This window comes from Prionailurus viverrinus, chromosome A1 (genome assembly GCF_022837055.1).
Source record: "Prionailurus viverrinus isolate Anna chromosome A1, UM_Priviv_1.0, whole genome shotgun sequence".
In the NCBI taxonomy this organism is placed as follows: domain Eukaryota; kingdom Metazoa; phylum Chordata; class Mammalia; order Carnivora; family Felidae; genus Prionailurus; species Prionailurus viverrinus.
In genome coordinates this window covers 89,772,561-89,796,596 of record NC_062561.1, presented here as the reverse complement: position 1 = coordinate 89,796,596, position 24,036 = coordinate 89,772,561, and the positions used below count along the sequence as shown (strand labels likewise).

At 45.9% G+C, this 24,036-nt stretch overlaps 1 protein-coding gene and 5 non-coding genes across 10 annotated transcripts; 3 read left to right on the top strand and 3 right to left on the bottom strand.

Annotated features, from left to right (window-relative positions):
• Positions 1-404: 404 nt before the first annotated feature.
• On the bottom strand, positions 405-10,837 carry TRIM41 (tripartite motif containing 41). 5 transcript variants are annotated; one of them, XM_047849171.1, is made up of 7 exons: positions 9,700-10,836; positions 7,596-7,643; positions 5,352-5,447; positions 3,349-3,612; positions 2,761-2,783; positions 2,433-2,560; positions 405-1,990 (listed from the first exon to the last, which is right to left on the bottom strand). In XM_047849171.1, the coding sequence occupies exons 1-7, from the start codon at positions 10,507-10,509 to the stop codon at positions 1,389-1,391; spliced, it is 1,971 nt and encodes a 656-aa protein (XP_047705127.1). In that variant the 5' UTR covers positions 10,510-10,836; the 3' UTR covers positions 405-1,388. The 5 variants fall into 5 exon arrangements, with proteins under 5 accessions (XP_047705127.1, XP_047705106.1, XP_047705112.1 ...); XM_047849150.1 differs by lacking the exon at positions 7,596-7,643 and having other exon boundaries at positions 9,700-10,835; XM_047849156.1 differs by lacking the exon at positions 7,596-7,643 and having other exon boundaries at positions 3,349-3,579; positions 9,700-10,835.
• Positions 10,838-12,404: 1,567 nt separating this feature from the next.
• TRNAV-CAC (transfer RNA valine (anticodon CAC)) lies at positions 12,405-12,477 on the top strand. The gene has a single exon. It is a non-coding gene; the product is annotated as a tRNA-Val (tRNA).
• A 442-nt stretch (positions 12,478-12,919) lies between these two features.
• Positions 12,920-12,992, top strand: TRNAK-CUU (transfer RNA lysine (anticodon CUU)). The gene has a single exon. It is a non-coding gene; the product is annotated as a tRNA-Lys (tRNA).
• A 3,326-nt stretch (positions 12,993-16,318) lies between these two features.
• On the top strand, positions 16,319-16,391 carry TRNAV-AAC (transfer RNA valine (anticodon AAC)). The gene has a single exon. It is a non-coding gene; the product is annotated as a tRNA-Val (tRNA).
• A 6,559-nt stretch (positions 16,392-22,950) lies between these two features.
• On the bottom strand, positions 22,951-23,023 carry TRNAK-CUU (transfer RNA lysine (anticodon CUU)). The gene has a single exon. It is a non-coding gene; the product is annotated as a tRNA-Lys (tRNA).
• Positions 23,024-23,471: 448 nt separating this feature from the next.
• On the bottom strand, positions 23,472-23,543 carry TRNAA-UGC (transfer RNA alanine (anticodon UGC)). The gene has a single exon. It is a non-coding gene; the product is annotated as a tRNA-Ala (tRNA).
• Positions 23,544-24,036: the final 493 nt, after the last annotated feature.

Genomic DNA, 24,036 nt, shown 5'->3' with positions numbered 1-24,036 from the left:
TTCCTTTGCCATCAACTCCTAATGGTGATAAGGCTACTGTGGCTTTAGCTTCAATTTTATGGGATTTCAGCTAGATGCAAATACATGGCAAGACTTTAGAAATGTAAAGATTCTTGGGAAAACCAGAATCCTAAAACCTCAAAGCAGTGATACACAAGTGGCAAACAATTTTCAAAGTGCATGCTGAAGAGGGTACCAATAAAACTATGTAGATATTCAAATGGGGTGAGAGTGAATATCCCAATCTATGGAAATAACATGCGTGGTGTAAAATGCAGGTTATGGGGAAGGTACAATCAGTCCTCAGTTCTGTGTCATTACGTTTATTGGAGAGACTGGCTTACTGTGGAAGAAACCCTAGCCCTACATTCTATTTTTGCTCACCTAAAGGAAAGGACTCCACAAAAGAAGCAAATAAACTTTATTTCCACAACACATCCCGTCTTCCCTTTCCCCCAGGAACAGAAGTTGACCTCTGCCATCAAAGCAAAGGACAAAAGCTGACAAGTGACAGAAGGCAAGGGGTTACTAGAAAAATAGATTATACCCAAGGCTCTCCTGGGGATCCAAACCCCTGTCCCCAGGCTCCTGGTCAGGGCTCACCAGATGGAGAGAACTAATATATGAGGCTGGATACTGACACAAGGAACTTCATTGGACAAAGAGGAAAGGAGCCTGGCAGTGAAAAGACCTGGAGGGGATGGGCGGGGTGAGCTTTACTCCTAATGTGAGTGCTGGAAAAAGGGTGGGGGAGAAAATAATTTATTGGGTAATACAATGGTATGTAGTTTCAATTATGTTGCCCATTCCAGATCTCAAGCTAAATTCTGGCCAGTCTATGGAGGTAGAAATTGGGGATGGAAGGAGTCTAGAATCCCTCCTACCTCCCCCAGAGAATAGACATTTATTACCCAGCTCTACCCTTTTGCCTAACCCGCCTCCCCAAAAAGCTTCCAAATCCCTTAGCTAAAATTTGCATCAGAAAATGGAATTCGGGGCAGACAGGAGTCTTGCCCAAATATCCCAGCCTGGGAACTGACAAGGTGAAGAGTAGGGGCAAGGAAAGGGAAGTTAAGTAATAGAGTTAAATCTCCCCTCAACTCCTACTCAAAACCCTGGGTGGACAGAGGGAAGGAAAACCAGGCAGCTGTTCTCATCAGGGACCCATGCAGACCTGTTGGACAGACATTGCAGGTGAGAGAAGGCAGAGCTGCAGGCCAGGAAGGTTCTTTAGGCTCCTAGAGGGAGAAGCGGGCCTGGGGTCAAAGGGGAGTGGGAAGCAACAAACAGTGGAAGGAGCCTTTGAGCCCCTAAACTTATGGGACACCCTCCACCACCACCCGCCCCTCAAGTGCTGACCAGAGGGGCCCCTGCGGGTGGCAGGCTAATCAAGGGCATAGCTTGATACGAGTACCCTTGGAGAGCACTCGAAAGAAAGGGAAGACACGCTCGCCCAGGAAAGCAGCTGAGAAGGTATGCACGTGGGCTAGAGTCTCCGCATTGTAGAAGCCTAGGCGCCCAGCCTCATAGTCCAGGTACACGCCAAAGCGCCGTGGTTTCTCACTTGGGCTCAGCAGTGTCTGCTCCGTTGAGCTCTGTGCCTGGTAGCGTTTGCCATTGGTGCCCACACACCACACTTCGCGCTGGAGCAGGGGCTGTTGGGGTAGGTGGAGCCGGCGGCGGCGATGGTGATGGCGTGAGGAGCTGGCATCCCCACTGCCCAAAGAGGATCCCCCAGAGCCCACCTTCTCCTTATGATGGGTCGATTCACGGGCAGCGCCCACCGCCCAACCCCGCCGCCCTCCCACCTCTACCTCCCAGTAGTGCCGCCCAGAGCGGAAGCCTTGGGCCCCCAATACGCAGCAGTCGGCTGAGAAGCGCTTGGAATGGTCAGCAACCTCCTGCCGCCGCTCTGCCAGGCGGACCCCCCGACGGTCAGGGGAGAGCATCAGGGCCGGGTGAGCCGTGTCAGGGTCCAGCGTCAGGTCCACTTGGGGAGGGGGAGGACAAATACGCCAAGGCTGGAACAACTGTTCCCCATCAGTAGCCAACTCCAAGATTCAGCCTTTCCTGCTGCCCTCCCCTTTGCTTCCCTCCCTGCCTGCCTTCCAGCTGTCCTCACCCCTCCCCATCCTAGAGACCAGACTTTAGTTCCTATGAGCTCCACCTCTTACCCAACTCTTGTTTCCAGGACCCTGGACAGGTCTTCCCTCTGGCCCTGGCTCTTGCTATCCACCCTCCCCTCCCACCATCAACACCTACCTGGTCTAGGTCAAAAACTACTCTTAGCTTGAAGCCCCAAGCAGCCTACCTGTATCCTGCTCCACCTTAGCCCCAATCTTCCCCCCACCAGGCCCAACCTCCTCCTCAGAACCCAATCTCAGGTCTGTGAAGGGAAAGGAAAAGGAAGGTCGTACAGGTGACCTCCCTACCTCGGGCAGCCTGACAGAACATCCGGCTCATTTTCCTCACGATGGCATCTGTCAAGAAGTCATGGCTATGGGGCTGACACGGGTCAGGGGACCAGACCTCTGGGGGTTGCAGCTGTACCTCTTCACACCTAGAGGAAGGGGACCGGGCAGGGGGTGGGACCATGATATTCCCAGAGGGAAGAGCAGAAGCTGAGGGGAAGGAGAGGAGGGTCCAGGAGGCAGAAACTCGGGTCCTGGGGAAGGAAGGAAAGGAGCGGGATATCCAAGAGAGGTAGGGATGGGGAACCAGATGCCACTGGGTCACAAAGGATAAAGGGTGGCAACACACCTATTGAAAGTCTCCTTGATGTCCTGGGAATAACAGAAACAAAAAGAGGGAGAGGGAAAAAGAGACAAAGAGAGAGTCAGCTGCACACAGACAGCTCCTTTCTCTCAATCTGATTCCAGCCAGAGAAAGGACTGAACTTGAACAGGGAGTAAGAAAAAGCAACCCTCAAGACCCTCAGTAAGTGTGTATCCATCTCAATCATCCCTATGCCCTAGCACACTTATCTCATCCTGCTGTGAGACCAATAATAGAATTTTCAACCCCAGTAAAAGAATTTTTACAACATGACTTAGGCATCTTTCTCAGGATGTCTCTGTCAAAAATTCTTTCCTTGACTCTACTTTAAAACCCTCTTTATACAATTGAATTTCTTTCTTTTCACTGGGTATAATCACACACACACCACATTTGGCATTAACCCTGTCCCCAGCCTCAAAAAACCTTTTGGTCTTAGGTTAAATTATCATGGGTCCTCCCAATGAGAAGAGAGGCAGCTCTGAACAGATGTTTGGTAAGCACTGCCTAACAGAGCAAATACAGGGTGCTGGGGGGAAGGCAGGGGGAGACAGGGAAGGGGGCACTGCTCACCTGGAGCAGCCGCAGGCCCCCCTGCTGGCTCCGCTCCTGGGCCTCCGCCAGCAGGCGGCTCAGCTGGGCAGCCTGCTCCGCCAGGCGGCTGGCCGCTGCTCCTGCACGCCCTAGCTGGGCTTCGTGCATCTCTCGGAGGCGCCGCTCCAACCCTGCCTGCTCTTCAGCCAGAAACCGTGTCAGCCGCCCGAACTCCGAGGCCACAGCTGCCAGCTCTGACTTCATCTGGCTCTGGGATGATGCAAAGGGGATGGTGGATACCACCTCAACACACAGAAACATAAACTTCCAATTTTGCAACTGCTGCCCCTCAATCCAAGGTAATGGAGCTCTGCATCCCAAATGGAAAGGGGCCCCTGTCCCTTCCACCACCTCCCAGCCTTACCAGGCACCACTCCCACACTCCAAAGCACACTGGTCTCAAACTCACTAACTTCTGCCTGCAACTTATCTCCACCCTGGCTATCTAACTTGATTCATTCTTCAGATCTAAATTTAAAAATATTCCCTGAGAGAAGCCTTCTCTCCCCACTAGATCTAAATCAGGACTACCCCCATAAATACCATCGTATCTCCCATAAATATCATTCATTATATATCCTCACAGCATTAATATTAATTTGAAATGTTGTTTACATTGAAGTATCTTTTAACATCCTTTTCCACCACTGCGTAAGTTTTTGTCACAGGATCCTCAGACCTCAGAACAGCACCAGTACTTAGTAAAAGTTTTTTGCAATGAATAAATTAAAAATTCAGGAATCAAGATATCAAGTTAGGGTCTTGACTATACTACTAATGACTTTGGAAAAGTCACCGAATCCTTCTAGATCAGGAGTCTAGCAAACTTTCTCTGTAAACGGCCAAATGTTATTTTACACTTTAAAAGCCAAAAGGCAAAATCATGGATATCATTGTGTAGACTGTAGTCTATATATAATCAGAGAAAACTTCTGCCTAATCTCACCCCATTTGCCTGGACTGGGCAATCCCAGATAGTGGGCATGCTTTCCATGCAGGTATCATCAGCTAGAGACATTCTTGGGACAAAGAGGGACAGGCCAGAGTGAGGAAGGAAGTTCTGACTGGCTAAGTCGGTGAAGGAAAGTCAGCTTCACTCTCTGTCCCAGTGATACACAGACCCTGACATCTTCTCTCTGCATCCCAGGACCCCAGAAGTCTCAATCTGAGCATTTGGCTAAGAGGACCCCCTGGCTCCCAGACACACTCAGTGTGTGGCAATTGCCAGCAGCAGAGTCCCTAATGTGTAGGTGGCAAAAAAATAAGTACAAGACTTGGGAAGTGGCAAGACCCACCCACTGGCCAGGGAAAGATGAGGGAAGAGGTCAGACAAGAAGGATGTCCTGTCTTGGTCTCCAAAGCTCAGTGCCAGGCCATTCCAGTTTCTGCTGACCTTACAAACACACGTACAGAGTTGGGGGTGGGGAGGGTGGTATTAGGGAAAAAATATCTAAAAATACTCCTTGGGGAGGGGTGATCAATCAAGAAAAACAGCTGAGAAACACTGGACTAGAGAAGACAAAGTCTCTGTAACATTCTATCCTCTATTAAACACCATGCCCTCCCCTTCCCGTTCATGCTCAGGGTTGCTCTACCTACCACCTACCATCTGTCCTAGGACCTGGGGCTTCTCTGATGGCTGTTACGTAGATTTTGCCTTGCCCACTTCTGCCCTCTGTGCTATCCAGCCTGGTGGGCATAGGCCTTGAAGTGAGGTGTCTGGGGTGGTAAGCCTGTTCTTCAGGCTTGGGCCACAGACCCAACCTCTCTACACTAGATCTGTTTCCACTCCATTCTGGAACCTAGAATAAATGTGCCCCCTGACCCTTTAAGGCCCCTCTTTCTTCAAAACCCTGGGAATGTCTCTACCTCTCTCCCAGGTCCCTCTTCAGGGAATCTTGTCACCACTTCTGAGAGTAGACAACCCATGTTCCCTGCCCTGATCACAGAGCCAGTAAGCCCTATCAAGGACATTCACCCACCTTCAGTTCTGTCACCCGCCTCTCCTCCTTGGCCTTCATCTTCTGCACAGCCTCTAGATGTTTCCTCAGTGGTTCCACATGCCCCTGCAGTTTGGCCTGAGGGAATGAGAAAAGGAAGGTTAGAAGCCTGGGATAGGAGAGGCACCTGCTTTCAGTGCCCACTTCCCCCATCCTCCCTGCATTGGACTGGGGCTCAAAGCCTGACCCCCATCACAGGTATCAGATGAGCATCATACTCTCTTCCTCCCCTCTCTTCTCTTCAGATGATGACAAAGGCCTCCAACCCTCTGCCTGCACTCATGTATAGAAGAACACACCGCTGAGTGTGTTCTCTATTGGTAGGATCCTGGTGACCATAGAGCTCCATACCCAGAGTTGGGGTGGACCTGGCTTGAGCCCCTCACCACACAAGGTCCTTCCATATGAAATGTTCCAGCCCTCAAAAGCAATCTTCCTCATAACTTTCATCTCTAAATATTTCTCTGATGATTTTGTGCCTGTGCTAAAAATCTTTCAGTGGTTCTCAATCACCTGCAAAATATGAGGTTCCTTCATTGCCTCTACATTTCTAGACTTCTCTGCTACACTTACCCCTTCTGACATAGACTCTTAGTTTTAGCCACATAAAACTGTCTTTTCCCGAATGTAATTCTATTATCTTCATACATGCTCTTCCCTCTTTCTGGGATTTCCTTTCTCCACCTGGCCCAAGGCATTCTTCCTTTAAAATACCAGCTACCTGGGGTGGCTGGGTGGCTCAGTCGGTTAAGCGGCCGACTTCGGCTCAGGTCATGATCTCGTGGTCCGTGAGTTCGAGCCCCGCGTTGGGCTCTGTGCTGACAGCTCAGAGCCTGGAGCCTGTTTCAGATTCTGTGTCTCCCTCTCTCTGACCCACCCCTGTTCACGCTCTGTCTCTCACCGTCTCAAAAATAAATAAACGTTAAAAAAAAAAAAAATTTTAAATACCAGCTACCTGACCATGGTCCTCCCTGCCCCCAACTTCCTCTGTCATCCCAAGGAACATGAATACAACCTTTACAATACTTCCTAGACACTGTAATGGTTTTTAAATATGTCTCTGCCAGGACACAATGGCTCCTTGTGGGGCAGGGGCCCCACTTTACTTATTTTAATTTCTATGCCTCTTTGTCCATCTGCTTTCTCTCTCACTCACTTACTAAATGGAAAACAAGGGGTGCCTGGGTGGCTTAGTCAGTTAAGAGACAGACTCGGTTTTGGTTCAGGTCATGATTTCAGTTTGTGGGTTCAAGCCTTGAGTAGAGCACTGGGCCTGCTTGGGATTTTCTCTCTCCCCCTCCCTCTGTCCCACCCTCACACGAGCTCTCTCTCAAAATAAACAAACTTAAAAAAAATTATTACTGGGGCGCCTGGATGGCTCCATTGGTTGAATGTCCACTTCAGCTCAGGTCATGATCTCACCACTCATCAGTTCGATGCTGTGCTGACAGCTCAGAGCCTGGAGCCCACTTCAGATTCTGTGTCTCCCTCTCTCTCCTCCTCCCCTAGCTCACACTCTCTCTCTCTCAAAAATAAACATTAAAAAAAATTTTTTTTAATTATTATTAAATAAATATAAATGGAAAACAAAACCTCTCTCTTCCTAAGATTTTAACCTTCACGGCAAATATGCATTTCAGCTCTATGTTCCAATCTCTTGTAACGGTATCTTTTTTTTTTTTTTAATGTTTATTTATTTATTTTGTGAGAGCAAGGGGAGGGATAGAGAGAGAGGGAGAAAGAGAATCCCAAGCAGGCTCCCTGCCCCCAGACGTGGGGCTCTATCTCAGGAACAGTGAGATCACGACCTGAGCTGAAATCAAGACTCAGAGGCTTAACCGACTGAACTGCCCAGGTACCCCCAGAATCTTTTTCTTTAAAGGGCTGTTAGAGACCAGAAATAGGCCCAACCTGTTTTCTTTCCTTTTTTTTTTTTATGTCTCCTACTACTTCTGCCTTTTTCCTTGAGAGGTAATACAGAGCAGAAGAGCTCAAGCCTAGACTCCAATCTAAACCTAAATGTAGCCAGGTGACCTGAGGCAAGCAGCACTTCCAATTTCCTCATCTTACATGGGAATTGGGAATAACAGAATGCATGTTATGGACAGTATGCTTCACACAGTAGCACATAGTAAAGATCAATAAATGTTATCTAGTATTCTCTACCTATGTCTAAACTGCCAATGACAACCTGATAATGACCCTTGAACTAAAGAGGTTACTGACCCAGAGAAGAGTACAAAAGGCAGTGGTTGTTGCACAGGATGAGTGGTTCTAGAAAAAATTACATTAATAATATTACAATCAACCCCTGACATGAAAGTAGCATAAACTACAAAAAATTTTGTTTTTTGATATTACCTTCTATTTTTCTCCAATCCTGTTCAGAATTTATGATGCTTAAATTTCCCATTTAATAATTTTCATAAATCATTGACAAATTCATGAGCACAAGTCCAAACAGAGTACTATTTTAAGAGAAATTTTCAAGAACTTTCACTTTTTTAGGAGATTTATTTATACATCATCCATATTATTACCTACTCAATAAAAAATATTTCTATAAAACAACACTGTTCCAAACTAGTGCTAGTTAGTGTACAGATTTGAAAAGAATAAACTACGTACCTATAAAATGGCCTGTAAATTAAAAAAGGAATCACTCAAATTAGTTCTAAATAATAAAATCCATGTATTTACATTTGCTGATCAGTTAATGGCAGATTATTTGCATCTATGTGGCCTCCTCAAATTGCAGAGCCCTACTAGGCTGGCATACAACAGACATGGCTAACACAAATTCACAAATAAAAATCCATTTTCAGAAGCCCTTCAGAAGAGCCCTGTAGAAGGAGGGTGGAGAACAAGTGGAATGTCCATGAATAGTCCATCCCAACATTTAATTAACAAACTGCCCACTGAGGAGCCAAGAGGAGATAAAAAGGACAAAAGGAAATCACAACCTCCCCTAACAACACAGAGCCTAAACAACAGGTGATATTACCAATGCAGTGATGCCAATGCTAGGCTGGGCTTTCTTAAAGACACTCTCCCTGTCTCTGACTCAGAATCTCTAGTGGTAGGGCCCACTGTACTTTTGAAAACTCCCCTAGTAATTGGGAGTATCACTGTGTGGAAGACATAGTTTCTTGTCATGAGACGATGTAAGTTTGTCTTAGCTGTACCACTCATAGCTGAGAAGCTCTAGACTCGTTACTCTAAAACTGGGGTAATGCACAGACCACACAGGAGCTACCCTCTCTTCCTCCTGGTCCCACTGTTTCAAACCCTTCCCAGCCTTCACTAAGTAGTGCTATTTGTGCTGGCTGTCTCACAGACCAATCTCCTTTACCTGTATCCCAAAAGAGTAAAGGCCAGAAGTAGGGTGCAAAGTATTAACCAAACTAGAATCAGACTCCAAGAAGTCACATATCAGTAAAGTCAAACTAACGACAGACACCTAAATGGTGATGACACTGTTAACAGTATGCAGGGGCACAGGGGCAGGTCATAACCAAGTCCATCACTTACTAGTAGCTATGTGGCCCTGTGTATATTACTTAAGTCTATTTCCTAATCTGTAAAAAAGGGACAGAAACCATATCAAACTCACAGGGTTGTCTGAAGTTTTAAATGAGATAGTCCATGAAAAGTGCTTAGTACAGTGCCTGGTGTACATAGTAAGTTAAGTGTTCAGTAAATATTAACTTTTAACCCTGGAAAAATTAATGCTCCAAGGCTTTTAGAGATGCCTGGGTGAGTGAGTGCAGAGCCTGGTCTTCTGACTTAAAAGCTTCTCCCTTTTATCTGCATTCTCAGGTAAGGTAAGAACTTCTAGTCAGTACATCCGACTGATGCAGATTTAACAAAAGTCCTCAAGGACAGAACCAAGCTGTATCATGGGGTAGGTAGGAAACCCATTAAAAGGCAAGTGCAAAGCATCTGGGTCTGACACTAGTAGTCATTTCTACACTCCTGCTCCTTAGGGCCCTTTCTTGTTGAGGCCTCAAGTCCTTTCCATCTCCAGGGTCCAAGTCAAGGATAGACTGAAAACTTACCCAGAGGAAAATGAGACTGGTGGTAAAGCCTGAGGGACCTGTCACCTGTACTCCTACACTTAGGGACAATGGAAGTGTGAAACAGCAGTGGCTTTCCCCAAGACATGCAGCCCAGTGTACAGGATCCTTCTCACTCCAACCCACCTTGATGCCACTAAGTGCTTAGAAAAGGAGAATCAGTGCATGAAGTTCTGGGGAGTGGGAGGGGACATATTGCCTTTTCCCAGTTTCTCTCCACCCCCACAAAACTCCCCATCTTCTACTTCTCTCACCTTGTACTCCTGCACCACCTCCTCCAATGGCACCACGCTGTGCTGTTTGTGGCTCCTGGATTCTCGACACACCACACATATGGCCTCTTCATCCACCTCGCAGAAGAGCTTCAGGGCTTCCTGGTGTTTGGGACAAATGCCCTGCTCGTTCCCACGGCTCCCTCGACCAGGAGTTGGGTGCATCTGTCGAATCACCTGGACCATGTTGGCCAGCTGCAGGTTGGGGCGGAAGCTCCGCCTGGGAAAGCTCTTTCGGCACTGGGGGCAGGTGAAGCACCTCCGAGGGGCTGGAGGCGGGGGCAGTGGGGTGACGGGGTCTAACTCCTCTTCCTCGTCCTCCTCCAGCACTTCCTCCTCGTCCTCCTCATCCTCCCCTCTCAGGTCCTCCTCCATGTCCCCCAAGTAGTAGTCCAAATCTTCCTCCTCGTCCTCCTCCTCCCACACATAGTCCATGTTGTCCCAGTTGGACCCGCCCATGCCACTGGTCCAGAACACACCCTCCTCTTCCTCCTCGACCTCCTCCTCCATGTCGCCCTCATAGTCTTCATCCCTCATGGGGGTGTCCCACCCTCCACCGGCCCCCACAGCCTCCACCTCCTCCTCCTCTCCGTCCTCCTCTTCCTCTTCCCGGTCTAACTCGTCCCTGTCCTCCTCATCTTCCCCTCCCCACAACTGGGTTACACACACTCGGCAGAAGTTGTGCCCGCAGCCGATGGACACGGGGTCCGTGAAGTAATCGAGGCAGATGGCGCACACCGCCTCCTCCTGAAGGGTCTGCACAGGGTTGGGTGTCATGGCAACGGCAGCCATCTTAGTGTCCAGTCAGCCAGTGTAGATGGGCGGTGGGGGGGCGGGGGCGGGGGTCTTCCCTCTCAGACGCCCTGACGACCCGGCCCCACCCCCACCCCGCCTCTCCACACCTTGCCTCAATCGCAGACACAGAAAGGTCCTCCCGACAACCCCCCCTCCACAAAGTTCCCTACTCCTAGACGACAACCGTGTCTCTGCGAGGGGAGGGGACAGAGCTGAGCGCTACAGCCAAGTCCCTCAGGTGGCCCTGAGTGCAAATCTGTCCCAACGCTCCCTTGGCCTCCTCATAAACCCCCGCCCCTCCTCACTTCCTGGCTCCGCCCCCTCACTTCCGGCCTCCCTCTCAACACTTCCGGTGTCTGCGAGTCACCTAAGCTCGCGAGTTCCCCCCGCGGTAGCGCTACGCCCCCTTCTTTCCTCTCGGGCCCCTGGGCGACAGGAAACGGCGAGGAGACGCTCTAGCAGGCACACGGGAACAGGACGGGAGGGCTACAACGATGGAGGCCCACGTCTCTGTAATACGAAGGAGCAGGGAACGCGGACAACTCGGAAGGACCGGCCTCCTCCATCCCCCGCCACTGGGGATAAACTTCGGGGAAAGGTTGAGGCTCTTAACGGCCGTCCGCTCTCGGTGCTATGACTGCCTCGGCCCAGCGCCATCCTACTAACCGGACAAGGAGGACAACGCCAGGGACTCCCCACAGCTGATGCCGGAAGCGGAGGGGCGGGTCCCGGTGAGCGCCCTCAAGTACTTCCGGCCCTTCTAGGCCGAGGACTTTGTTGGTTGGGAACTCAGAGTGCCTCAGGGATCCCGAAGGCGACCGGACATCTTCTCCAACCTCCCCACTGTAGTTGACATTTCCACGCGCATTAGAAACTGCCGTCTGGTCACTGTCGTAGCGTTTAGATGAACTTTTCTAACTGCCCATCAATAAAGGAGTAGTGAAGCCGTCACATAAACATTCACACAGTGGAACACTATCTGTAAAAAGGGAATCCTTCACGATTTACTCTGAAGTGAGAAAAGCAAGGTGCTGAAAAGTGTAGAAAAGGGGGGGGGGGAGGTTAAAAATGTATTTGATATCTTTGTAGTCCTGTGTTTACTCGTATAAAATAAGTATAATAGTTGCCATCAGAGGGTTTTGTGAAATTAGAGTTAATACAATTTCAAAGCCATGTTGCTTAACATATAGTGAGTTAAGTCATTCAGCACTTTCTGAGTGGGCACCATGCATGCTCCGCGTCCAAACTACCTCGAGGTCTGTCTTCATGGAGTCTCAGTCTAAGAGAATGGGCTCCAATTGGGTTTGTGGTATTAAATTATTATTATTATATATTTTATTTATTTATTTATTTATTTATTTATTTATTTATTTATTTTATTTATTTTTTTTTTTTTTGAGAATCTCATCCAGGTTGTAGAACTATGCTACCAAAGATGCTGCTTTTGTACGTAGAGCATCTCTGCCAAATAGATTATTCGGGCGATTGAAATAATACTTGAGGAATTTTTAAAAAGAAAACAAAAACTGGAGGGGGAGTTACAGGAACGCAATTCATGTACAGAAGTCTCAGTGAGTGCGAAACGCTGCGGAATGCCAGGGCTGCGCACGCAGAACTCACCCTGTTCTCGAGGCGCTTCCCACCTAGTAGGGAAACTCGGAGTGAACGCCTGCTTCCTCGGAGGGTTGGCCTGAAACGCTAAAATCACGAATTCTCGTTGGTGAACAACTGTAGGAAGCCACGCCAAAAGAAGTGTGGATACGAGACCTGAACACAGTTCAGCTGGCAGCTCAGAAAACGCCAGTCACTTACTTGGAAGTCTGGGTTCCCTCAGCCCCTTAATCGCCCCAGTGTAGCTTCTAGGTAGTGTTAGTGAAGGTCGAGTGGTGTGGGTTTCCGTAGTGTAGTGGTTATCACGTTCGCCTCACACGCGAAAGGTCCCCGGTTCGAAACCGGGCGGAAACAGGACTTCAGTTTTGGTGTTGTTTTTAGCCTCCCTTTCATTTAAAGGGTTACCTCCTCGTCCACGCTGCTTCTGCCTCCGTAGGAGAAAGAACTGCCCTCACACAGAGGGAAGGACACGTGTATGTCTATTTCTGTTTCTGGTAGACGCTTAGTGAAGCCAGACCCCAGCAGGACAGAGCTCACAGCACGCCCTCCATAAATTCTCTAATGTAAATTCAGATCTGGCACCTCAGCTCTCTTGCTCTTCCCCCTCGGGAACCCGCGCAGCCACTTCTCCCAGGTTCAGGGATGCTAGGCTTCCGATCCTCTGGCTCTAGTCACTAGGACAATCAGGCACACAGTAGGTGCTCCATAATACTTATGCAATTACTTTTTAAAGTGTGTCCTCATCCCTGCATGTAGATTTCAGTCTTCTGAGGTACAACGTAGGACTTGCGCGGGTGCCCGGCTAGCTCAGTCGGTAGAGCATGAGACTCTTAATCTCAGGGTCGTGGGTTCGAGCCCCACGTTGGGCGCAAGTTCCTTTTGAAGGGAAGAAGGCGCAAGGCAGGCATCGAGTTTCCCTCCAGTTCGACAGCGGGTGGGTGCTCCTCTGCATCCTTGGCCAAGCAGACGGAAACTGGACGGGTGGTTACCAGTAGCCGAATAAAAGAATGCCCCAGCCATAGGCCCTTGCTGGCCAAAAGGGAGTGAATGAGTGCTGGTTGCTAGAGGACATGTTTCTCAGGACACCGTTTTGCTTGCTGAAATTCGTCCATGGTCAACCATATTAGGCGTCTGGTCCAGGGCGAGCTGCGCAGAGAGGGAGGGTTATGGCGTGGCTTCTCTCTGCGAGGAGACCCAAGGGCCTCTAGAGTGGCGACCACCTTACTAAGTGACTTAAAAGCTGGCATTCTCGAGCTCTTGCCGCCGCCGGTTTTTTTGTTTGTTTTCGTCAGGAAAGAGGTACTCTTCGTAATCTGAGACCCCCAAATTCTCTTTCTAAGGGTCCATCTTTTGTGAAATGTTGCCCCACACAGAGAGGAATGTAAAAATATCCTTTATTTTGGAACACTCTAACATGAACATCCTCAGTTTACTTGTCTTATCATGAAGTTCTTCCTTAACTTCAATTGAAATTCATTCCGTTACGTTAAATGTTTTTTTTTTTTTTTTTAGTCCTGCAAATTCAGCCTATTTTCTGTTTTCCGAATGTAGAAGTCTCCCTCACACGCCAGACCATAGGAGAAGTCTTGATCATGTAAAGCTGGTTTACTAAACTTGCTAAGCAAAGAATTGAATCTCCTTCGGTCTCAAAGCGTATGGGAATTAGGGAGGGTTTCACATGACACCCTATAAGGGCAATCTGGACAGGAATTGATCAAAGTTTGTAAAATAGGTAGATTTGCTGGTAAGTTGTAGCTCACTCGTGCCTTCCTGGAGAGTTACTTTTACTGTGGTCTTATCTTGGAATTAATGGGTCTAAATAAACTTGTGTCCCAAGAGTTTCAACTTTGACATTTTCTCTTGCACAAATATGGATTCATTTGCAAATTGTGGTTTCACGTTTTTGTTTTGTTTTTTAACAATCTTTACTGGAAAAGGAAAACATTCCTAAAAAAGATCCTGGCTTTTCATTAAAGGGAAGCCCAAGTGGCAGGCTTCTTGGTCCATCTCCCAACAAGCTGGGGCCACACGCTTCCAAGCTTTTTGCTACAATTTCTGCTTCTCTCTCCTCTCCACCCTTTCCACCGCTGCCCCTCCAGCCAGGCCCGGTTTGGAATCCCCTCTGGTAGGCGATCCAGGCTGCTCTTAGAAGAAAAGAGTCAAGTGTTCATCAGTTCAGACATTCAGCAAACAGAAGGAACCCTACTAGGATCTTTGGTCTTTTTCCTCCTTGGCTATGGAGGCCATGGAGGCAGTAGGATTCACTCTGATTTACATTCCAGAAGGATTCCTTTAGGAATGATAAGCAGGATGTGTGATGGGAATGAGACTGCATGTCTGGATGGACACAGCCATGGTCTAGAAAGGAAGTGGCTGACCTGGCAGTGGCAAGACAGCAGCCAGAAGGGAGAAGGGTAAAGGAGCTAGGGGCATATGGTTTATATGTGGACAGGAGAGGGAGATCCCAGGTTTCTGCTTTAGATGGTTTAGTAACAGAGATCAGAGACTGAGTGTAAGAGTACTGACAACACTGACCCACTTTTGGCCCTCCATCCTCTTCAAGCCAGGCAATGACTTCCCTCCCACTACGTGTTCCAGTGCCCTGGAGGTTAATGTATGCCTGACAGGAATGCCCCTCATAACATAAAATCTAGGGATTAAGGTCTGGACTGGGAGGAGTATAGCTGTGGAGAATGTGGATGGAGAATGGCCTGGTAAGGCCTGGGTGGTCTGTGCTCACCCACTCTCCCTTTCAGTTAAGTTACTCTGAATAAAACTCTGTGAAAGCCATAATGGAGTAGCTTGCTTCCTTTTTTCCATCTTCTCAGTTTAGAGGATGCTTATACTGACTTTCCACCTTCTGACACTGAGGAGTGGGGTGAGAGGTGAGACAGAAGTAATGAGTTCTGTCTTGAAGAGATTGGGAGATGTCTAAAAGGTTATGTCCAAGACTTGTGGATTTGAAGCTTGGGGAGAGTGGTCATTGCTGGAGCCACAGACATAGGGGTAGAGGCTGGGTCAAACTGTCAATGCCAATGTGACTCTCCAGGGAGATGGCCATCTGTAGATAGATGGACAAGGAGTCAGAATAGGAGTAAAGCTAGCAGCAAAGCTTCCACAGAGGCCAAGGGAGTTAAGATGTGCAAAAAAGGAGGGACAGATTGGTAGAGTCAAATTCCATACATGTTCTAATATGGGAAGGTGGTAAAACATCTATGGATTGGGCCACCAGCAAGCCCCTGGTGACCTTGATCCTAGAGCCAGACTTGGACAAGAGGGCCTCCACCTTGTGCTCTGGTGAAGAAGGGCTTACCAGTTGCAGACAACTCAAGGATCCCAACTCAGTAGGAATCAGCCTCCAATCCAATTCCTGGCTCTGCAGGTCTTCTGGAATCAGCTTAGGTGACCAAAAAAAAAAAAAAAAAAAAAAAAGTTTTGCAATATTAAATAATCTATACTGCTCTTAGATTTGTATGTATATAGATCTACATATACCTGCATTAAGCCTCATCCCAATTCTGGATGTTCCATGATAGAATTGATTAGTTTTATTTTTATGAAATACTTAAAAGATATCATTACATTACAAAATTTAATTAAATATTCAGCTTTATTTAAATAACATTGAGTTAAAATTTGATATTTATTAATTTCAATTTCCCCTTTATTTTTAATAGATAATTTTACATAACTTAGAGGAAACAATTATTTTGAAAGCATAAGGTAAAACCAGTTTTATTTTTGGCTTATTTATATTTACATTTTAACGAAATATATTCAAGTCTCGTATTCTTTGAATGCATTTAGCATTTCTTTAATCCTTTAAATCTTCAGTCTCAATCCAGCACAAATTGGGTGAGAATTTAAACCCTCCCGCTGTCTCCCTAGAAGAGACAAAATGGAGCCAATTATCTCGTATCAAACATCCGAAGCCACATTTACCCTACTTCTAGAGAGGCCCACTGCTTTCATTCACTACTGTTCTGGGGGGTGTTTTAATTGCAGAATGTGACTGGTTTCAGGACCTACTAAGGGGTCGCGCGCGCTATTACCCAGGGCCACGGTGGGAAGTGAGAGCCTTTGGTAAACTAGGAAAAAAGGGTTCCAAGAGCTCTCTCAGGTCCCGTGCAGAGACCGGGGCAGTACGCAGGACTATACGTCTTAGAAGGATTAAGGAGGGCAACTTTTAGCGTGTGTTTCCGTAGTGTAGTGGTTATCACGTTCGCCTAACACGCGAAAGGTCCCCGGTTCGAAACCGGGCGGAAACATCTCGGGCTTACGCTTTTAATTTAAGCGAATTTGTTTACTTCGGTCTTATGCTTTTGATTTAAGCGAATTTGTTTACTTCGGTATTTTGCCCTTGGAATATATGTGCAAATATGTATGGATACATCGTTCTTCATGTACTCTTGTCTTTTCCAATTCATGACCAGTTCACTTCAACCAACACAGTCCAGATCTCTAAATCTGTGGTACAAAGAAGGTGGTCTATGTCTTTAGACATTTCCTTCAAAGAACTTAAAATCCTGTCGGGTTAAAAGACTGAAAAGGGAAGGAATGTCACGCAACCACAAATGAAATATTGAAAAGTGCAAGAAAGAATGAGCTGGAAATGCATGGTGGAAGTCAGGCCAGGGGAAAGTATTCACAGGGAAGATCGTTGCAGCGGTAATGACCACACCACCTACAATGCGTTGTGTTGCTCTTGTCTGGACCTGTTTTAGGTGTCTGCCTCAAAGGAACCTAACAATCCTGCAGGGTACTTAATATTGTTGTTCCCAGTTTGTAGGTGACGCCTCTAGGACAGACACATCACGTAAGGTGAGGAATCGTGAGGTAGAGGAATAGAAGTCGGAGCTAAAGGATGGAGAAGAGGAAAACAAGGCACGTAGAGAAATTCAAGTAAGCACAGCAGAGGAACCCAAAGTTGGTCCTACCTGCGGACCGTTGGTGATTGGCCAGGTGGAACCAAAGGCAATGGCCTCACCATCCACACTATGGACACTACCACGAACAATTCTACACCGACTGGCTTCACTTCCAGCTTGGGGCCTCCCCATCCACCTGTCCTGAGTGGGACCGTCTCCGCTCCTCCAAGTGGCGCCTTCCTCTCGCTCCCCGCGCGCCCCCTCATGCAGACCCACATGGTATCTACCCTGCATCCCTCCCACTGTACAGTGTGTCCTCAGTGATGGAGAGCAGTAAAAAGGACCATCCCTCTCTCCAGAGGTGCCTTGATCAGCCGCCCTCTTCACTGATCCTCACTTGCAGCTCGTCGGCCTCCATCCTGTGAGACGTCTCGTGTGTTGGGAAACAGGCTCTAGAGGTCAAGGGGAAAAGGCTTTAGAGAAGCAGTCCAGAGGTGCTCTGGGCCCCCAGTCCAATGTTCCAGGCTTGACAGATGTCCGTAGAGACGCACACTTTGTGGACTTCTGCAGCGCAGTCTGTTTTCACGCCCTGGAAAATAGGGTTCACGCTTTCATAACTGATGGGGGCACATTTAAACATTTGACGAGCAACTTCTTTCTCGGCACTTCTGTTCAAACTGGAAAGCCAAATAAAACATCAAAGTTGTAAATCAAATTGTCTTTAAAGCTTCACACAATGCAGACAAAGCATAACCAAAAATAGCATAAGAAAAAAATCAATTATCTTGCCCATTTCTTTATCATTGCTCTTTCACACTTATTTGTATAACTTCCCAGAACTTAAAGATGCATTCACCCAACCAGAAAGGCTAGAGCCCAGCCATGGAACTTAGAGACCCAGAGGAGTGAAGAGTGAAGGATTCTGGATCATACCTGGGAGAAAGCTTCTCCTTCCCCTGCTGACCCCATTGCTTGCTTGCTTGCTTGTTTCCTTGTTTCCTTGTTTCCTTGTTTCCTTGTTTCCTTGTTTCCTTCCTTCCTTCCTTCCTTCCTTCCCTCCTTCCCTCCTTTCTCTCTTTCTCCCTTTCTTTCCTTTCTTCTTCCTTCCTCTCTGTCTCTCTCTCCCTCTTTCTTTCTTTCTTTTTTCATGTTTTACTGATTTGAGGCAAGTCAGTCAGTACATGCTCCTCACTCCAGGCTCTGCACTGTTAGAGTGTCTCCTGCACGCCCCCCCAAACTGACCTTCTTGGTGGCCCCAGAACTCTGAGAGGCCAGCACCATCACTCAGTCACTCTTCACCAGGTGAATTTTGTTTTGTGCCTCAGCTTATCTATGAGCTTTCATTCCTGTTCCTTGTGGAGATAGTAAACAAATTCAAAGCAACACAATTAACACCAAAAACCCAGCTGGGCTGGGCAACAAGCTGTGCAGGAAGCCGTCTGCTTTGAGTCATATTTCTTTGGATTACACTTAGTGCTAACTTGTCATTATGGTTTTAAAAGCTTTCCTAGGCTCATCTTGTTTCAATTAATGCTAATTATTATTCTCTTTTGATACTTAAATTGTAGCTGCTTGTCAGTGGGAGCCCCTTCACATTGGCCCCTTTATCTGTTCAGCATTGCCCTGACAATTTGAGAGCATCCTTGTTTCCTGGAAACTACTCATGCTTTGGATTCATCTGTAATTTTTTCCTGCCTTAGGACGCAGGAGAATATTTAGGGAGATTCCCTTTTTTTTTTTTTTTTTTTTCAGTGAAGAGTGAAAGAAAAAGGCCAAATCTAGGTGCCAGGACAGTGCATGGAGCTCAAGGTTTCTGGCTCCCCTGCTTCTGAGTACCCCAGGGAAATAGTTTAAAGGACATGAGTTAACACTCAGGGTTCTATGTAATTGTCGCTTTGCTAGATCTTTACATTTTTTCAAACAAGCCCCAATATCATTATTCTACAAAATTATCTACCTAAAATTTTAATCTCTCACTCATAAGTAATTATGTTTCCTTTTGATTTATTTGTTAAAAAACTTATTAGAAAATTCAAAGTAGAGTTAATGATATTATGAAACCCAAGTACCTATCACACAGCTTCAACATTTTCCTCTATTCCACAATTCCAGTTTTATCTCTGCCTCCATCACTTCCCACCTCACTGTCTCTATCTCAGAGGATGATAAGAACTGTGAGAAAATGAAGGATATCTGATAGAGTGACAAGCAAACAGAGATGGGCTACTGAGGGTTGCTGGTGGGATGCTGGATGGGGGGATGGGCTAAACAGTTGAGGGGCATTAAGGAGGACACTTGCTGGAATGAGCACTGGGTGTCATATGTGATAAATCACCAAATTCTATTCCTGAAATCATTATTACACTATATGTTAACTAACTTGGACTTAAATTTAAAAAGAAAAAGAAAAAAAAAGGTGACAATAAGCTGAGTCAGGAAGATAAAAAGGAGACAGCCAGCCTTTCAAAGATCTTGGGAAGAAGCCTTTGGGAGATGGGCAGAGGATTAAAAGTCTCTGAAGTAGGAGTGTGCTTCGTGGGTTCAATGAGTGAAGGAAGACCAGGGACTTGGAGGATAAGGAGCCACAGCTATAACTCCTTGGCTCTGCATTCTGATGAGTCCATCCACATCAGCTGCTGTATTTATTTACAAGTGGATAGAAAAAGGTATGGAAGACACTAGATCTGTAGTCTTAGAGGACTCCCAGGCTGATGAGAAATACAGCAGGACCTCAATGTGGAGTTTTTAAGGACAGATGAATAAACACATAGCTTCATTCAGAAGCTTGCAAATAGACAACACACCCGGGGTTTCTAAATGCTGTGAGTTGGTGGTTGAAGCAGGGAGACGGCAGCAGCAACCAAGGTTCAGGTACTGGCTCTACACTGCACCTGTAACCTAATCAGTGTCTCCCTCTCCTCCACACTCAATGAGGGTTCAGATAGGTACATCTACAACTGTCACCTGAAACGTCTAAGAGAAACTATCACCAATGGCTGAGATGTTTGGGATGACGCCTTTCGATAACCATAATTCATGAAGGTACTAGTGAAGTAATGAGTGCAAGGACCTATTGATTTTCCTATTCCAAAATTTGCTAGCTTTATAAGAAAAACAGCAATACTTATAAGTTGAATTTAAAACCTTGAGAAAAACTAGGCTTTAACATTGACAACTGTAATACATTGAATATTAATCACAGAACAAGTATGTATTCTTTTCCATATTCTAAAGCCTCCCTAGTCGTTAGACATTAAACATCTCAAATGACAGCAGTTGCCAAAAATACCCAGTGATTTTAATCCAGTTGGTCCTGACACAGAATGGAGGAGCAGGTCATTCTGGGTCATCTATTTGGTCACTCTTCCTCTGGCATGCAGTCCTCCAGAATTAGGTTGCTCTGATTGACATTTTGTCTTCCTACTTACCCCAAATTCACATTCCCCAGGACACCAGTATGTGACTGAAACCTGCCTTTTATTTAGGGGACTTTGTACCCTTAACAAATGTGATATAATATAAACAGCATTGAAATAACAGGGGGGTATTTGTTGGTCGTTGAGCCATTTCTCCTGATTCTACACAGACCCTAGGAGAATGACTTTGTCAAGCTAGTAAAAGGAAACCACTGACTGTTAAAGAAACAGCTGACACTGGAGTATTTTTAGACTAGTTAGAAAATAGCCATAAATATTTTAAACCTGGAGATACTTTTCTGTTTCAAATGAGGTTTTAGATAAAAACATTCAAGTCTATGGTGAATTAATACTTTATATATAAATTACATATAATTATTATTGTAGACCACAAGTTCATGCATGATCTAATAAATAATATTTTTAAATTTATTTTTGGAAGAGAGAGAGAGAGAGAGAAAGCATGAGCAGGGGAAGGGCAAAGAGAGTGGGAGACGCAGAATCTGAAGCAGGCTCCAGGCTCTGAGCTGTCAGCACAGAACCCAAGGCAGGGCCTGAACCCATAAACTGTGAGCTCATGACCTCAGCTGAAGTTGGAAGCTTAACCCATTGAGCCACCCAGGCACCCCCATGATCTAATAATTTATACATGCCCCATGTGATATCAAGACCAAATAGAAAATCACATACAAATTTAATTTCTTATGTTTGGTTGGTTTCTTCCTGTCCAAGGGAGAAAATTTGCAGAGTAAGAAATAAACGAGTTTGCCTTTCCAAAGATGTCGTGGCTCTGCAAATGAAGGAAACATAATAGTCTTCACAGAACCAGGCCTAAAAAAGAAAAAAATAATGTTGTCCTATAGAATTGGATTAGAAGCCATAAATAGATTGACACTGTGATCTTCAGAATCTTTTGCTTGAGTATGCTCCTCTGAGAGGCAAAAGGAGGGTCCCTCTTCCTGTCAGGCCATGCCCTGTAGGCCCTGCAATGGGTATCATCTTATCTAGGACAGGCAGTGAGGGACCCTGGCAATTTTAAGGAGGGTGGAGTCATGTTAGATTTGTTAAAGCAGTCCATTGCCACCAAAGTAGTGGAGAAACAGGCAATCTGATTCATGGCTGGTAGGAAGGAATATCAGCCTGTAAGATCCACAGTTCAGTGATTTGTCTACATCTATAAAATTACAATCACATTTAAGCTTTGACCTAGCAATCTCACTTCTAGGAATTTGCCCCACAGATATGAGTGCAAAAGTGCAAAATAACAACACAATATCCTTATTAACTGCAGAATTGATTATAATAATAAGAGGTTAGAAACAACATAAATGTCCATCAGTAGGTGATTTGTTAAATAAACTGTGATTCATCTACAGGGGAATATGATGCAGCTGAAAAAAAAAAGATTTAGAAAGTTTCCTATGTCTTGAGATGGAAAGATCCCCAAATGTAAGAGTTGTAACTATCTTTTTGTATAAAATAGAGGAAAATAGAAATATATTTGCATCAAAAATATGTAACTGTGGAAGAATATATACAAAGAAACAAAAGTTGTTACCTAAGGAGAGAAGATGACAGTTTTCACTGAATATTTTTATATATGGTTCAATTTTTGAACAGTACAGTTTGTAACCTACTCAAAAGATATTTAAAAACTTATTTTGTGGAATTCTGTGGAAAATAGTATAGTGATTCTTCAAAACTATTAAACATAGGAATACCATATGTTATAATACTGGAGTTAAAATTAAAAAGACAAAAATAAACACCATATGGTAAGCAATTTCACTTCTAGGTATATCCCCAACATAAGTGAAAGCAGGAACTCAAACAGGTATTTGCACACCGATGCTAATAGCTTCATTATTCACAAGAGCCAAAAAATGGAAGGAAACTAACCAAGTGTTTGTAGACAGATGAACAGTTAAAAATAATGTAACATATGATGGAATATTAGTTAGCTTTAAAAAGAAAGAAATTTTGATACACACGGATGAACCCTGAAGACACTGTGCTAAGTGAAATAAGCCAGTCACAAAAGAACAAATATATGTATAAGGCCCCTAGAGTAGTCATAGAGATAGTGGAATGGTGGTTGCCAGGGGCTGGGGGAAGGAGAGAATGGAGATAGTATTTCCTGGATAGAGTTGCAGTTGGGGAAGACGAGAAAGTTTGGAGATGGATACTACACTTGATGTTAGCCAAAAGGCCAAGAAGCGATTGGAGATGGATAGATGGTGATTGCACAACAGTGTGAATGTGTGAAAAGCTACAGAACTGTACATGTAAAAACTATTGAAATGGTAAATTTTATTTTGCATATTTTAACTATTTTAAAAACTAATAATTTACATATACTTATGTAAAATTCACTTTGCTAGCGGTAAAGCATAAATTAATCCATGAACAAAGGTATAGCTACAAAAAAAGGCCAGTTGACTGCTGCACACAGGAAATTTCCAGAATGAGGTTTTTGTTGTCCCAGAACACAGAGGTAGTGAACCGGTTGTCATCAATTGAAATACAAGAAAAGACACACTGCGCGCCCAACGTGGGGCTCGAACCCACGACCCTGAGATTAAGAGTCTCATGCTCTACCGACTGAGCTAGCCGGGCGGCCTGGGAGGGTGTCTCAACAATTCTTACTTCAAGGTACTATTCAGGCTGTTTGTGGCTCCAAATTTAAAGGTCGGTTTGGTTGTGACCTAATCAAATGGTTCCTTAGCCCGCGGAACGTAAAGCCTGTAGATCATGCCTGACTGCCCCTCCCATCTAAGTCTGTTTTCTGTTTACTCTGGTCTGCCCGCGACCTAAACTTTTTCCATTCCCCGAAAGTGCAGGGGGCGAAGGACGGTAAACGCATTCTTTCTATGGCGCTGGCATGCTCACTCTGATACTTTAATCTGGAGTTCAGAGGTGGTATCTGGGAAATCGAGTAGGTGGGTCCCACGGTCGCCCCCTCCAACCTGTGCAAACTCCAAGATAGGAAGTTTGTCCCCCAGGCTTTGCAAACACGCCTAGTTTCAAAACTTAATGAAAAAGAAGCTTTCACGCAAACCCGTGCTGGAGATGCCGGGGATCGAACCCGGGGCCTCATACATGCAAAGCATGCGCTCTACCACTGAGCTACATCCCCACCTGGCCAAGTGACTCTCTACATGCTCTCTTGACTGTATATCAGCACAGAGAGCGGCTGCGCAAATGGCGGAGCGAGATAACCCAGATGCTGCAAAGCATTGGTACCGTAGCGCTTGGAGCTGTGTTTCCGAGTCCTCCACTGTCCCCACTGAGGGGACGTTCGCTGGAAGAACAGGGCCGGAATAAACACCTGAAGGCAGGGGGGAAGTCATTGGGCACAATGCCCCAAATGAACTGTGATCCGAAAAAGTGAAGTAAAGAAGACTGTGTGCAGACTGCTACGTTTGTTAAACAAAAAGAAAGGGAGTGTAGTAATTCAGAATTGCAAAGTTGATCGCTTGGGATGGGGAGGAGACTCGAGCGTAGACAGTGGACACACTTTTCGCTGTGAACTGCTGTGTATATCTGAATTTTGAACAATGTTAAATCAGTTCATTCCAAGAAAACTTTACCGATCGCTTACTATGTGCCAAGAACTGCTCTAGAAATCT

Excerpts from the sequence above, each read along its gene's own strand:
- TRIM41 (XM_047849171.1), bottom strand. The coding sequence starts at position 10,509 with ATGGCTGCCGTTGCCATGACACCCAACCCTGTGCAGACCCTTCAGGAG. Across the intron at positions 5,448-7,595 it reads CCTTTTGTACTCTTCTCTGG|GCCAAACTGCAGGGGCATGT; the intron begins GTCAGTAACCTC and ends TCATTCCCTCAG. Across the intron at positions 1,991-2,432 it reads GTTCTGTCAGGCTGCCCGAG|TGGACCTGACGCTGGACCCT; the intron begins GTAGGGAGGTCA and ends CCCCTCCCCAAG.